At 39.0% G+C, this 14,469-nt stretch overlaps 1 protein-coding gene across 1 annotated transcript; it reads right to left on the reverse strand.

The window, feature by feature from the left end:
• Positions 1-8,812: 8,812 nt before the first annotated feature.
• LOC136753594 (sterile alpha motif domain-containing protein 9) lies at positions 8,813-12,991 on the reverse strand. Its single transcript, XM_066709842.1, has one exon. The coding sequence runs from the start codon at positions 12,731-12,733 to the stop codon at positions 10,067-10,069; it is 2,667 nt and encodes an 888-aa protein (XP_066565939.1). The 5' UTR covers positions 12,734-12,991; the 3' UTR covers positions 8,813-10,066.
• Between the last annotated feature and the right edge of the window lie 1,478 nt (positions 12,992-14,469).

Below are 14,469 nucleotides of genomic sequence, written 5' to 3' on the forward strand. Positions count from 1 at the left end.
GCTATTCGTATTTTAGATTAGGAAATTGGCTTTTATTGTAGTTTTTTCCTTGTGTTTTGGGTAGGGTTTTTAGTAGTTCTTGTGCCCTGTTTTATTAAAGGCGATTTTATAATAGGTTTTAGATTTAAAACCTAAATTTCCAATTAATGTACGCTAGTGCAGTCTTCATGCCCTGTCCTAGCTATATAAATTATTTCCTTTTACAAACTTGCCTTCTGTGTGGTGATGTTCTGGGGTCCAGTCGAGCCTGCCGGAGAGAGAATTGACTCCCTTCCCCCCACCCCCACCCCCATACTGGTGTCCGACCATGCCAGCATACATGCTTAGAACACGTGTTAAAAACAACACATGATGTGTTTTTTATATATATATATATATATATATATATATATATACACACATTACTGAGGGTGATTAAGGACCACACATGTTGTGTTAAAGTTAACACAAGCTATGTGTAGGAATATTAGCGCTAATAATGTGTTATTTCATGAACACTATAATGTTAGTTTTACTCAACATGTTGGCTTATTAAAGCTAAACAAAATATTAATTTAACAAAGGAACCTATGTGGTAGTTGTTTAATGTAAACAGAAACCTTAATATATTTTTTTACTATTGCAAACACGTTGCAGATGTCTTTGTCTTATTAAGTAATTTATTCAGTACAAAACAAAATTACAATCAAACAATGTATGTAAGACATAGTACATTATATAAAATGCAATCATTTGAATTAAATTGTACTTTTTTACCCTTAAGATGCTTTTCTGAAAATTAGTTATATCATGCCAAATAATGCATAATACAATATGTTTTTATATACAGCATATTATGCATTAAACATTTGTGGGATAATCCGCTTTTTAAATTAAGTTAACATCTGTTAAACGTCTAAATCTGGATATTTTAATTGTGTAAATAACATGAATGAATACATAATACACAAATAAACAGCACTAAATATGTTATACATTCAATGTTGGCAAGTATAACAGCCCCACATACAGACTCGGTGCAGTGGATCTTGTCGTTGCTGGAGTCAGATGCGGCTCAATGGAGACACGTCTAGTGCACAGCAGGCCTATGACAGGTCGAAAGTGAAGAAACATGATCATGTATCCGTTTCTATGTTTGATTAAACCATGAAGTATTATTTACAGCTCACTGTATAAATTGCAGTCCCCCGAGACACAAAATACAGAAACACATTGACGTCACTGAACGTCTTAGCGAGGCTTCAGAATCGCCACAGTATTACATTACCGGCATATTGTACTTTAATATCATTTTTTAATATTGCGTATATAACTATTACTATACTACTACTATAAGCTGTGCTTCTAGAAGAATCGAATCGCCAGCGCAACACTAGAACCCTTTAAAACTCAAAATCGTCTACACATTATATCTAATGTCCGGAAGAGGGCTGGGCCATGCTCAAGAAAAACTCAACGACACAATTAATCCTGTTCAAGCCCAACTTCAGAGATTACAAGTTTCAATTTCTAGTGGAATTTCGCAGGGGTTTTGTTTCGCATGGCCCCATGGCTCTTCCCTACTAATACGATTAGCAATTCATTTTCTTACAATTGTAAAATTCAAAGTCAAACAGAACACAACCTGAGGATTAAAATAAATGAATGTTTCTCATCTCGTAATTTCATGGCCACAGCAGGTTGTGCCGACAGTTCAGCCTGTCCTCAGTGAAGGGCGTGTGGAGGCGGCGGGTTGAACACGATTGTGTTTAACAGTAAAGAACAACTTCGACACACTGTGTTAGAAGACAGACACAACCTTCACATACTGCGTAGAAAACAACACAGTGCGTCACAGGACTATTAACACATGTTGTGTGTAGCATTTCAACACATTACGTCTAAGAGCGTATGCCGACGTGGGGCCAACGTCCTGTGTTAGCAGGGAAGCGCCCCCCCTGACCAAACCTGTGTGACGATAACAAAAAGAAACTATAAAGCACAGGCGCAAGCACCCCCGACAATACGCAATCGCATCCAACACCCCCCGCTAATTTAGTTTGATATAAGTTTTATACAATTAAATAATAAAGTAAAGCAATGTAAACCAATGCAGAATGTTTCATTTTCTTTTCATTAAGACGGTGAAGTGGTACAACATAGTTGTTATTATTATTATTATTATTATTTTATAATAAGTATTTTGTATTAATACATTATACAGTACTGTACCGGTAAACGCGAGCGTCACAGATGTTAAATGCGCATACATTGGCACTATAAACCCGTAAGCCTATGTGTTGCGTGATTATTAGTTGTGTTGTTCTTATGTGACGGTAAGTAATACTGTGTGTGTATATATCCATAACACCAACACAACACATTTACTCGTTACTCAAAACATAAAATGAACGTCTGCCAATCGCTATAGAAAGAAACTCCTCCTTGATAGCACCCAGAGAGATACACAAAGGCATCACTGCTCTTCAATAAAACGTGCTAAAAAAACAAAAACAAAATACAAATACATTTAAAGTGTTTCACAGAAAATAGGTAAGGCGTAAAAACAATCCTTAACTTGATAATAAATATAAATCAAAAATACCACACCAAAAACGGGGCAGTAACACCTGAGAATATATTCTAACACTTGGGCTATTAAATCTGTATTGCAAAAATGCAAAACGTTATACACAAGTGTAGATATTATTCAGATTCACGAAGCAATATCTAGTCAATTAAAGCAGCGTATAAGAATAAAACTTAAAAATAAACCAACAAAAATAAAATGGAAACAAAACAGTGGCCAACGCGTTTCCTATAGAATATACACTCACCTAAAGGATTATTAGGAACACCTGTTCAATTTCTCATTAATGCAATTATCTAAACAACCAATCACATGGCAGTTGCTTCAATGCATTTAGGGGTGTGGTCCTGGTCAAGACAATCTCCTGAACTCCAAACTGAATGTCTGAATGGGAAAGAAAGGTGATTTAAGCAATTTTGAGCGTGGCAGGGTTGTTGGTGCCAGACGGGCCGGTCTGAGTATTTCACAATCTGCTCAGTTACTGGGATTTTCACGCACAACCATTTCTAGGGTTTACAAAGAATGGTGTGAAAAGGGAAAAACATCCAGTATGCGGCAGTCCTGTGGGCGAAAATGCCTTGTTGATGCTAGAGGTCAGAGGAGAATGGGCCGACTGATTCAAGCTGATAGAAGAGCAACTTTGACTGAAATAACCACTCGTTACAACCGAGGTATGCAGCAAAGCATTTGTGAAGCCACAACACGTACAACCTTGAGGCGGATGGGCTACAACAGCAGAAGACCCCACCGGGTACCACTCATCTCCACTACAAATAGGAAAAAGAGGCTACAATTTGCACAAGCTCACCAAAATTGGACAGTTGAAGACTGGAAAAATGTTGCCTGGTCTGATGAGTCTCGATTTCTGTTGAGACATTCAGATGGTAGAGTCAGAATTTGGCGTAAACAGAATGAGAACATGGATCCATCATGCCTTGTTACCACTGTGCAGGCTGCTGGTGGTGGTGTAATGGTGTGGGGGATGTTTTCTTGGCACACTTTAGGCCCCTTAGTGCCAATTGGGCATGGTTTAAATGCCACAGCCTACCTGAGCATTGTTTCTGACCATGTCCATCCCTTTATGACCACCATGTACCCATCCTCTGATGGCTACTTCCAGCAGGATAATGCACCATGTCACAAAGGTCGAATCATTTCAAATTGGTTTCTTGAACATGACAATGAGTTCACTGTACTAAACTGGCCCCCACAGTCACCAGATCTCAACCCAATAGAGCATCTTTGGGATGTGGTGGAACGGGAGCTTCGTGCCCTGGATGTGCATCCCACAAATCTCCATCAACTGCAGATGCTATCCTATCAATATGGGCCAACATTTCTAAAGAATGCTTTCAGCACCTTGTTGAATCAATGCCACGTAGAATTAAGGCAGTTCTGAAGGCGAAAGGGGGTCAAACACAGTATTAGTATGGTGTTCCTAATAATCCTTTAGGTGAGTGTATATATATATATATATAAATTGTGACCAACATAATTCAAACAATACCAAAACCATACAACAAAATAAAACATACAATACCAAGGGGGGAACCACAACAAAATAACCCCTCCCCCCCCCCAACACACACACACACACACACCACTCCTCACCCGAGCAGCAACGAGGCCGACACGAACAGCAATTCGTTGCGTCAATGACTAGTGCAAGGCTCGATTTTATACACACACCTCGATGCTTAATCAGATTCAATTAATTAAGAATGAATTATCATTGTGTGGTCTCACCCGCTACATATTGTTATTTTTTATTTATTTAATATACACCTACTCAGGTATGTAATATATGTAATATAAAACAAAAAAACATATTTACCATGTATAATTTGTTAGTTTTGCATATTTCATGATTAAACAAAGATTTGTTTTGGTCTTATTTTGTATCTTGATTGGAGAAATACCAGAAATATTGAGAGATATATCGTGTATCCCTAAACTTCTAAGTCATATCGCCCAGCCCTACTTGTGAAACCACATTGTGAACCGATTATGAATCTTGCATATACTATAGTTAAATAAATGTGTTAATGTATAGTACCTCAAGTTACAGTTTAAAAATACAGAAACATGCGCAGTGGAGTATGGATAAAGTTTTCCCACCACCAATAAAAAGTGAAAATGTGGGGTATAAACACATTTCATGTTGATTGATGTTGCCAAATAAACCTGGAAAAGTCATTTGATCATATTGATAAATATTGTGGGAACATGAAGATGTAAATGCAGTTTAATGTTGTTTTGAATTGGCTGAGGTTCTGTATTACCTGTGTCCAGTCCCACATCCAAATGCAACATAATGCACTTAAGCAGAGAATAACAAGAAAACCACAGATGATGCGATGAGTAGGACAAATAATCTTCGACGAGGCTTTTGTTCTCCTTAAATTGAACAAATTCAACATTAGTGTGTAATGCTGCTATTATGAGGATACAGCTTCAGATGCAGTAAATAGTATCCTTAAATAGTGACCAAGTCTGCAGATCTGCCCTGCTTTCGTTATACCCGTGATTAGGGGTGTCAAAGCATAGGTACTGACTGGAGTCGGTACTTTCTTCAGAAGCCCTCAATATGATTTAACAATGCAAATAATAGGCTAACACAGAGCAGCGGGTGAGTCCCACAATGAGCTTTAGGCAGAAACATATTTTAGAATGTTGTAATGTTGTCCTAATAAATAAGCAGATCAAATGAAAGTAATATTGAAATTAGAAGAAGCAGAAGAATAACATACCTCTTTTGATTTGTATCAGTACTGTCTGAACCCATTCTCAGTAATAGCGAATACAGTCGTATTTGTAAGATCACAAATCCACAGTATGTTCAGTTGCAGAAAAACTAAGTTAAATCATAAAAACATGCGTTGAAAAGAAATGCACTGCACGGGAGATGGAGTCAGTAATAACCCACTGAAATTCTCCAATCAGAACAAGATAGACCAACAGGTGATACATTTCCAATCGATTGTTGCATAGTTTCCAGTCTTTCCCCTTTTACAGGAACTTGTATTCCTGGCTTAAACGACATGAATGATTCATTATTAACTAATTATTAATGTTTTAATTTAAACTTTGTTGTATATGTGCTTATTTTTCTTCCTTGTCTTGTAATGTAGTCCATGACCCCATTTAACCCTTCTCTTTTCTATTCGTTTATTCGTTCCTCAACCCTTAATCCTACGAAGGTCGCGTATGCTTCTGTTTTGTAAACCTCAGGCCATAATTTACTGAGGGCATAGCAGAAATCTATTTGAATATTAGCAGGGTAACATTCAAATTAACACGTGATTTCAGTGTGATTATTAATAATTATAATTCATGTATTTATTTATTTTAACTAATGTGTATAAATTGTATTATTCATATATATATTATATATATATTCAATTTTAGCCTATACACAAGGAGAGAAAATAAATAATAATAATAGTAGTAGTAAGAAATCCTACGGATTGCCTCCGATTGGCCTGCAATCGGAAGGTAGAGGTGCAATTGCGTGGCGCTGCTGGGACTGATGAGCTGGGAAGAAGGCCCCCTGTAGAGATAGGACCTGAGGCATCCATTGGGACTGCTCCTTGGCCACCAAGCTTCCAGATGCAAGAGTGGAGAACATCATAAGCTCTACCACCACATCTGCAGCACCAGCAATCCCCCACATGAGCTCAGGTGTGGGAGCCTCTTTGTTCTTCTCCGCCAGCTCCAAAACATACACCTTAGACTTGTACAGGATGACCTCTGCAGTTAGTTATTAGTTATTCTACTACTACAGGTAGGTGCATTAGTATGTTGAATAATGGATATATGCCCTGTTAAGCCAGCATTGATTCAATCATGGTTTTGTTAATAAGTTGTTTTCATCAATGTGTAATGTTATTACCGAGAATATATGATAAAATATATTGAAGTTGTACATAATATGCTTATAATTTTAAAATGAAATGTTTATCTAGGGGCACATGTTCAAGTTCAAGCTGATTTTAAAATGTAAATATTAGTTTATAAATGTCTATGCCAGGGGTTTTCAAACCAGTCCTGGAGTACCCCCTGCCCAGCTGATTTTTAATTGGTCTTAATTGCATAATTTACTCCTTAATTGACCTAACAAAGCAATATAGCATTAAATTAAGTAATTAAGACCTAGGTTGGAACAAAAACCAGCAGGGCAGGGGGTATTCCAGGACTGGCATTACTGGAAGCCAAACCTGCAAATACCAACAGCTGCGCCCTGACAGGTCTGTCCTGTCATACACGGTTATGAAAAATTAAAATATTTTCCATGTTACACCCAATCAACTGCAATTCGAAGAGTCTGTTTGCTAATTACAATAATGTAATGTGATCTCTCTTCTGACCTTTTGACTGTACTGTTTCCTAAAATGGTAACACTTTACAACAGGGGTTTTGAAACTGGTCGTGGAGTACCCCCTGCCCTGCTGGTTTTTGTTCCAACCTAGGTCTTAATTACTTAATTGAATGGTATATTGCTTTGTTAGGTAAATTAAGGATTCAATTAAGAAATTCAATCCTTGGTTGGAACAAAAACCAGCAGGGCAGGGGGGACTCCAGGACCGGTTTGAAAACCACTGCTTTAAAATAAGGTACCATAATTCCTCATTTGATAATATATTAATACCATAGGATTTCAACATCAATACATAATGAACATCATCTGAGACCCTGGTATATATGTGGTTAACATAAGAACTCACACAAAGTGCAAGACATATTAATGTGTTTATCCAGTGGTATTAATACACTGATTCTCAATCCTGGTCCTGGATCCCCTGCCCTGGTGGTTTTCATTCCAACCAAGCTCTCAATTACTTAATTGAACCCTCAATTGAACTAATTTTACTTTTTAAATTGTGTAGCTTTCAAGATTTAAAGTTTGCAGTTTCATACTTAACATGAGCTCTACAGCTTTAAAATAATTTAATATCTCAGATTAGGCCAATGATTGGTTAAATTAGGGTTCAATTGAGTACCCTACTAGTAATTAAGTAATTGAGTGCTCAGCCAGCCAGAACAAAAACAGGGCATGGGGTCCCCAGGACCAGGATTGAGAACCACTGTATTAATATATTGTAGTGGTCCTGGCTTTTGTGTGTGTATTTTTATTATTTGTATTGGGGTTGGGAAGGGATATTGTTGTCTGTTCGTGGGTTTTGGGGTTGCGTGGCTCCTCCCCGTCTCTGGGGTGGAACAGCCGGGCAGCAGTGATTGGGGTGTGGGGGACACATGGCAGGGGGATATTTTAGGGCGTGATGACGCCCCGCTAAGAGAGTTGGAGCGGGAGTATTACTGTAGAGAGTACTGAGTGTTGTTGCAGGCAAGACTGTGTAGTACAGTGGTTTTCAAACCGGTCCTGGAGTACCCCCTGCCCTGCTGGTTTTTGTTCCAACCTAGGATTTAATTGCTTAATTGAATCCTTAATTTACCTAACAAAGCAATATACCATTCAATTAAGTAATTAAGACATAGGTTGGAACAAAAACCAGCAGGGCAGGGGGTACTCCACGACCGGTTTCAAAACCCCTGGTGTAGAGGGAGAGTCCATGTACCTCTCAGTGCTGTTAAATTAACATCAGTTTGTTTTGGAAAACTTCAGTTTTATTTTTGTGTTATTCTTGTAATTACCCTGAACCCGGGGGTCATTACAATATTAATTCATGAGGAATTACACTACCTTAGTGTAAAATGTGACCGAGAAATGTGACCTATAAGTGCTGAAAAAAAACACGTTGGCTAAACCGAACCCTTCGTTTCTGGCTATCCTGTTAAAGTGTGACCCTTAAAATATGTATATAGTATAGTATAACTGTAAAATGAATAAATGCATATAATATATAAATAAATTAATTGTCACAAATAGTCAAATTACAACAGAATTAGATTTCTTAGTACATTGATGACTGAACCTGTAGAGATCAAACTTTCTTCTAGTTGTTAAAGCCCAGGTAACGTATTCTCTGTGTCTTTCTAATGCTTCTAATGCTTCTTGGACAACATCAGTATGATCCATTGTTTTATATCCACTTCTGAATCCTGCTTGTTCTCTTGGTTGGGTGAAGTCCAAGGTGTCTTAAAAGTGTTTGTACTTTTTTAAATACTTTCTATAGGACAGGAAGCAGATGAATCAGCCTATTTCAAATATTCTGTTATAAATAGTCATGTGGGAAATTGACCACCACAAAAGGAGACACACAGACTCGATATGCAGCACAACAATGAAGTCTATTTATTAGAACATAAGAAAGTTTACAATCGAGAGGATGCCATTCGCCTCATCGTGCTCGTTTGTTCAGATTGTGATGCCTCTCTGTGTGAAGAAGTGTCTCCTGTTTTCTGTCTTGAATGCCTTGAAGCCCAATTTCCATTTGTGTCCCCGGGTGCGTGTGTCCCTGCTGCTCTGGAAAAGCTCCTCTGGTTTGATGTGGTCGATCCTTTCATGATTTTGAAGACTTGGATCAAGTCCCCACGTAGTCTCCTCTGTTCCAGGGTGAAAAGGTTCAGGTCCTCAGTCTCTCAGTAGGACATTCCCTTCAGACCTGGAATAAGTCTGGTTGCTCTCCTCTGAACTGCCTCTAGAGCAGTGATATCTTTCTTGAAGTGTGGAGCCCAGAACTGCACACAGTATCCAGATGAGCTCTAACTAGTGCATTGTACAGTCTGAACATTACTGCCCTTGTGCTCAATTCTACACTTTTGACAAAATCATCTAATCATTAATCTAATCATTTAATTAAAGCATGTTGTCAAATAGTGGAGTGGATTTAGTTTATTTGTAACTAGAACTCATCACTGTTAAATGCTTGAAATAAGGTTTGAAGTTGAGGATCCATGTCTATATTATTTGCTTCAAAGTATATTTTAAAAACAAACACCTCATTCAGTCTGTAGCTTGAATGGCTCTATATCTTGAGTAGTTGTGTCCTACATTGTGAAGATAAAATAAAATACATACTGCAGATATCCAGATTGTGAGTATAAGGTTTGATAGTATAACAATGTATTAATGTAATTAATTAATAATTTCTGCCAAACATATGCTTTTTAGTATAATAGGGAGACATTGTGCAGTGGGAGACATTATGGGACCAGTTCTTCAAGTACTTTTATAATTGCATTTTAGACTTTAGACAAAGGACTTAAAAGCTAAACTTACTGTGAATATTACATCAGCATGACTCGCTACACAAACATTATAGAGTGTCTACTTGATAGAGGTTTCAGGGTAAGAAATCTTCAGGAGACAGCCATAGCGGGACACACTGGTTATATCTTTAACTAAAAGCAGGCTTTTTATAAAAAAAATATGTTTATGATATAATTAAACAATTATTTTGGCGCACACACAGGTCCAACTTTTATATTTAGACTCTGTAATGAATTAATGGTTACATAGTGACATGAGTGAATGGCTACAATGATTGAAGGGGTTTATATATACACACACATTTAAGGGGGGGTTGCAATCATCTTTTAAGAATGCCTTCTGTATTGGATATCAAAAGCCACTGGCCCTTTCATGGTAAAGCCCAGGTAGAAGGAAACTTCACCACAGTTTAGGATTTCGGCTCTGTTGTCTGGACGCACAGCAATTTGCAGTTTTTCATAGCAGGCAAACAATTCCCCCTTCCTGATGAAGCCTGAGACACGTTGCAGGAGCTCTTGCAGTTTGCCTTGTTGCCACACCAGTCCGTTTCTCCACTGTTCATTTATTTCTTCTTGAGAAGATGCCTCCAGACAGGCATCTAGTTTGGGCTTGTGAACCAGTCTATTTGGGCTTTTTCCTAGGAAGAAGAGGGCAATGATGTATCGGGACCGGAGGTATTTCCCATAATGCTGATGGAAGGATTGCTCAATCTGTGTGACCAAAATATTGAGGTCTGGAACTGAGTATGTAGCACTGTTGTCTTGTGTTTGATCTGACGCCTTCCCATCAGGCCAGAACAATAACAAAACTAGGAAGTACAACTCTGGGGGTTTATCTCTTTCATTCCTTTCCAGTAAGCCACACAGAATGGATTTCATTTCATTGCACGGTGTTATCAGAGCAGAGTACTGGTCAAGGCAGCTTAAGACCACATTGGCAAGGACATAGTTGACGTAACTTTCAGTGATTTCAGTGGTCTCTGTGTAGACATTTTCCCAAAGAACTTTAATTACCTCCATGAAGAATCCATCTTTTCCTCTGAGGTGGTAAAGAACACCAGGAAAACTTGCAGCTGTCATTGATTTCAACAAAGACTCAGATATCGTCTCTGTCTGTGAAGCTTTGCAATGGCGTGCTGTATAGTTAAGAAAGCACTCAATCACTTCCTCACGCAGGTACTGAGGGTCGTCTTGCATTGGATTTGGCTTGGAATACGTGAGATAAGGCTCAAAAAATCCAAACAGCCTTTCCACGCTGGCTTTCAGGCTGGTGAGGAGAGGCGAGTACTTCTGAAGCACTGGGAGAATTTTGTCATCCACCTTTCCTTGGAGAGAACTGATTTTGATTTCCTGTGTTAAGACTTTCTCTATTTGCTTCTTTGGATGAATTGAGGCAAAAATGTCAAAAACAATTTTGGCAACCTGCATGTGGCCAAAAAATCCCCTGTTGTTGTAGATGTCAGACTTCCTTGCCATTCCATCCCCTTCCAAGTCTTCTCCCTCTTCCTTGTTAGCCAATTTTTGTTCCTCTTCAAACGCCTTAATGGCATTATCTGCCAACTCCAAAAATGAACTTAAATGTTGACGAGGAATCATTCTAAGTTTGTACTTTAACTGGTTCTTATAAACCTGTCCTAGGGTATCGGCAACAAAAGAGTTGTTTGGAGCTCTCTGTTTAGCTTCCTTCGCCCATCTCACAGCAGTTGAATAATTTCTTTCCCGGATGTAATAATACCTCGCTAGAACTTGGGGTATAAACGGGTCTTTCTTCAATGTGTTGGAAGCCTTCTGTAGAACAGACACACACATGTTCTTGACTTCTTTACTCATGCTGTGGACAAGGGGAGAAAATTTTGTTTCTGACCTTTTCACAAGCATGTCTTTGATGTTTTCTTCTAGCAATGTGTCTCTCTCTTCTGTGACGAAGTTGGTGAGCAAGTTCTTCAAGATTGCTCCCCTTGTCAGGTCCTGTTTAAACAGTGTTTCACAGCACTGAGCAGCAATCATGGAGTGTGCCATGCGCACCCTCTCAAATCTGATCACCTTTTCCTGTGTGGTGAAGGAGACAAGGAGATCCGAAAAAGGCTGCATCCGTTCCTTGAACGAGGGTCCCCCATGTATGGGTTCAGGGGGTCCTAAAAACTTCATGCAGTTGGATTCCAAAAGGGAAGATCCATGAAGGTAAGAGTTCATCAAGGCTAAGAACGAGAGGAGCTGGGTGTTGCGCTCGTTGCTCTGAACACCTTTCAATATCTTCTCCACAACTCCTCGAATGTACTCTTTCTTGAAATTTGTTTGCATTACATTAAAGGCATAGAAACTCTTGTAGCGCAGGTGTGTTCTTTTTATATGGGCATGCAGCTGGTTAAATGCATCCTCTTCTTCCTTTGAAAGTTTGGTGCCAAGGAAAATGTGGTCTTTGATAGGGGTTTGTACTTTTTGGTTAACTTTTCTTGTGCAGATCAATGCGATCATCACTGGGATTTTGGGGCTGAGGGCCCTTGTGACAATTTGCTGCAAGATGCTTTTTTGGAGTTTGTCAAATTTTGGTAGGTTGTCAACCAGTAAGAGGACTGTGTTCCACTTTCCTTCCCCCTCCGTGGTGAACAAGTTAATGACCTGAGTTGCAATGTCACTGGCTTCCATGGTGGAATCCTTGAGAACGGCACACCGTAGTGTTTTCCTGAAGTCCCACAGGACTTGCCTGGCTAGTGTCGTTCCTCCACTTCCTGGCTGATGGTCCAAGTGAACAGTGGCTACGCTTCTGCAACGTCCCAGCTGAGCATTGATTGAATCGGTCAAACCTTTGTAGCCGTCCCTCTTGATGAAAGAGGGTTGCGTTGTTCCACCTGGTCCTATTCTTTCTGCCGAGAAGAAGTTGAGCCACTCGACTTGCCCGCCTCTGTAGAAGTATACCTCTGCTTCAGTGATGGTCCTTTGGTTAATGTCGCACGCTTCATATTTGTTCGCACTCAAGACTTCAAGGCAGGACATTGAATCTTCCACAGTACTTTCCAAGGCCGTTAAATCCCCGGTAGAGTTGATTAAGTGTCTGGTGCAACCTGCCCTCTCCACCTGCCCTGTTCAGATCACAGTTCAAACTATTTTAGACTGAATGTTCTTGTTCATCCACTGCAAAGTATATGCCGATATGAAGAGATTCCTCCTCTGTATGTATGGGGTTGCACTCTCCTCTCTTCTTTTGGCGGTGAAGTCACCTGGAGATTAGTCCTACAACATCAAGAAACAGTGATTGCATCACAATCCATGCTGATAAAACTACAAAAAGCAGACACTGTACTCTCAGGAGGTTTTTGAGGCGCAAGGAAACGGGGTAACCAATGGACATTTTTACCCATGCATAGTGAGAAGCTTATCATAATTCCCTGACAGTAGAAGATACTGTCAGTATGCAGAGGTGTAAAAAGTAATCGGAAGTCATACTTGAGTAAAAGTAAAACTATTCTATCAAAAACTTACTCCAGTAAAAGTAAAAAGTCTCCCATTCAAACAGTACTTGAGTAAAATTAGCTACTTTTAAGAGTACTCAAGTACCAAAAGAAAAAGTAAATTGTGATTTTAGTAATAAAGTGAAAGTGTTTGTGTGTGAGCCTTATGAAGGGGGCACACAAGAGGTTAATTTTATGTTTTAATCCAACATTTTACTTTCCATAAATTATCGAGGTATTTTTATGGTTCCTCAATTTTATCTTGAAGAAAAGGCCTGACAAAAAGAAATGGTTTTAGGCTCATCTCTGGATATTACTTGCATGTGTATTCAGTATTAACAAAGGGTAACATTGGAGGACTTATATAAAAACAATTGAGTTTTCTTAGCAAACTCACTATTCACACACACACATATACATATATCCCAAACAGTTGTATAATAATACACAAAACAAATTAAACAATATATGTACCCCTGTAGTGATCACGTGTTATAATGTAATCTATTGCACTATGTTGCAGAAGACTGGGTTTGAATCTCAAAACTCAGAATGATACATCACTGAACACTGAAACGCACAGCCTAGCGGGGGGTCCGGGGGGTGCTGGCGAAGTGCGGCCCGACTTCCCAGCTGCTGATCGCAGCGTGGATCGGGGAGGGCGATTGGGACAAAGGGGGCACTTAGGAAAAAACGACAGGGAAATGAAAAGGATACGTCCCTGTATCTGAATATGACTTAAAATCATCCGTGCAGCGTCTTCACTTCCATGAGGTGCTGACCCAAATAAGTCAAAACTATATCATGAAAAAGGACTCTTGTATTACAAAAGTTTCATTTTATTGAATATCAATGCCTTTCGACACTACTGTCATCAGGCTCATCAGGGCCCAGTTGTTTAGATTTAATCTGATCGGATTTTGGCTATCGGATTGGATCAAATCTTGAAAATGGGTTGTTCAAAAGAAAAAAAGGATTCTGAAATCAGATTAGATCATGTAATCCAGTCTTGGTTTGTTTCTGGATCCAACCTTCAGTGTGTGTTGTTCAAAACTTTTTAGTAGGATTGGGATACCTTTGATTAAAAAATCAGCAGAAGGGTGGATCAGGGTGGATCATGCGTGTCGCTAGACCCCTTTTACTGGTGCATGTGCCCCAGTATAAATCTGCTGTGCCCCAGTAAAATCTCAAGATTGAGTTTTAACAATTTACTGTATTTGTCAGTGTATTCATTTAGATTGATAATCGCGGAAAAAATAAATGGATCTAAATGCAATGCAG

This window comes from Amia ocellicauda, chromosome 7 (genome assembly GCF_036373705.1).
Source record: "Amia ocellicauda isolate fAmiCal2 chromosome 7, fAmiCal2.hap1, whole genome shotgun sequence".
Taxonomy (NCBI): domain Eukaryota; kingdom Metazoa; phylum Chordata; class Actinopteri; order Amiiformes; family Amiidae; genus Amia; species Amia ocellicauda.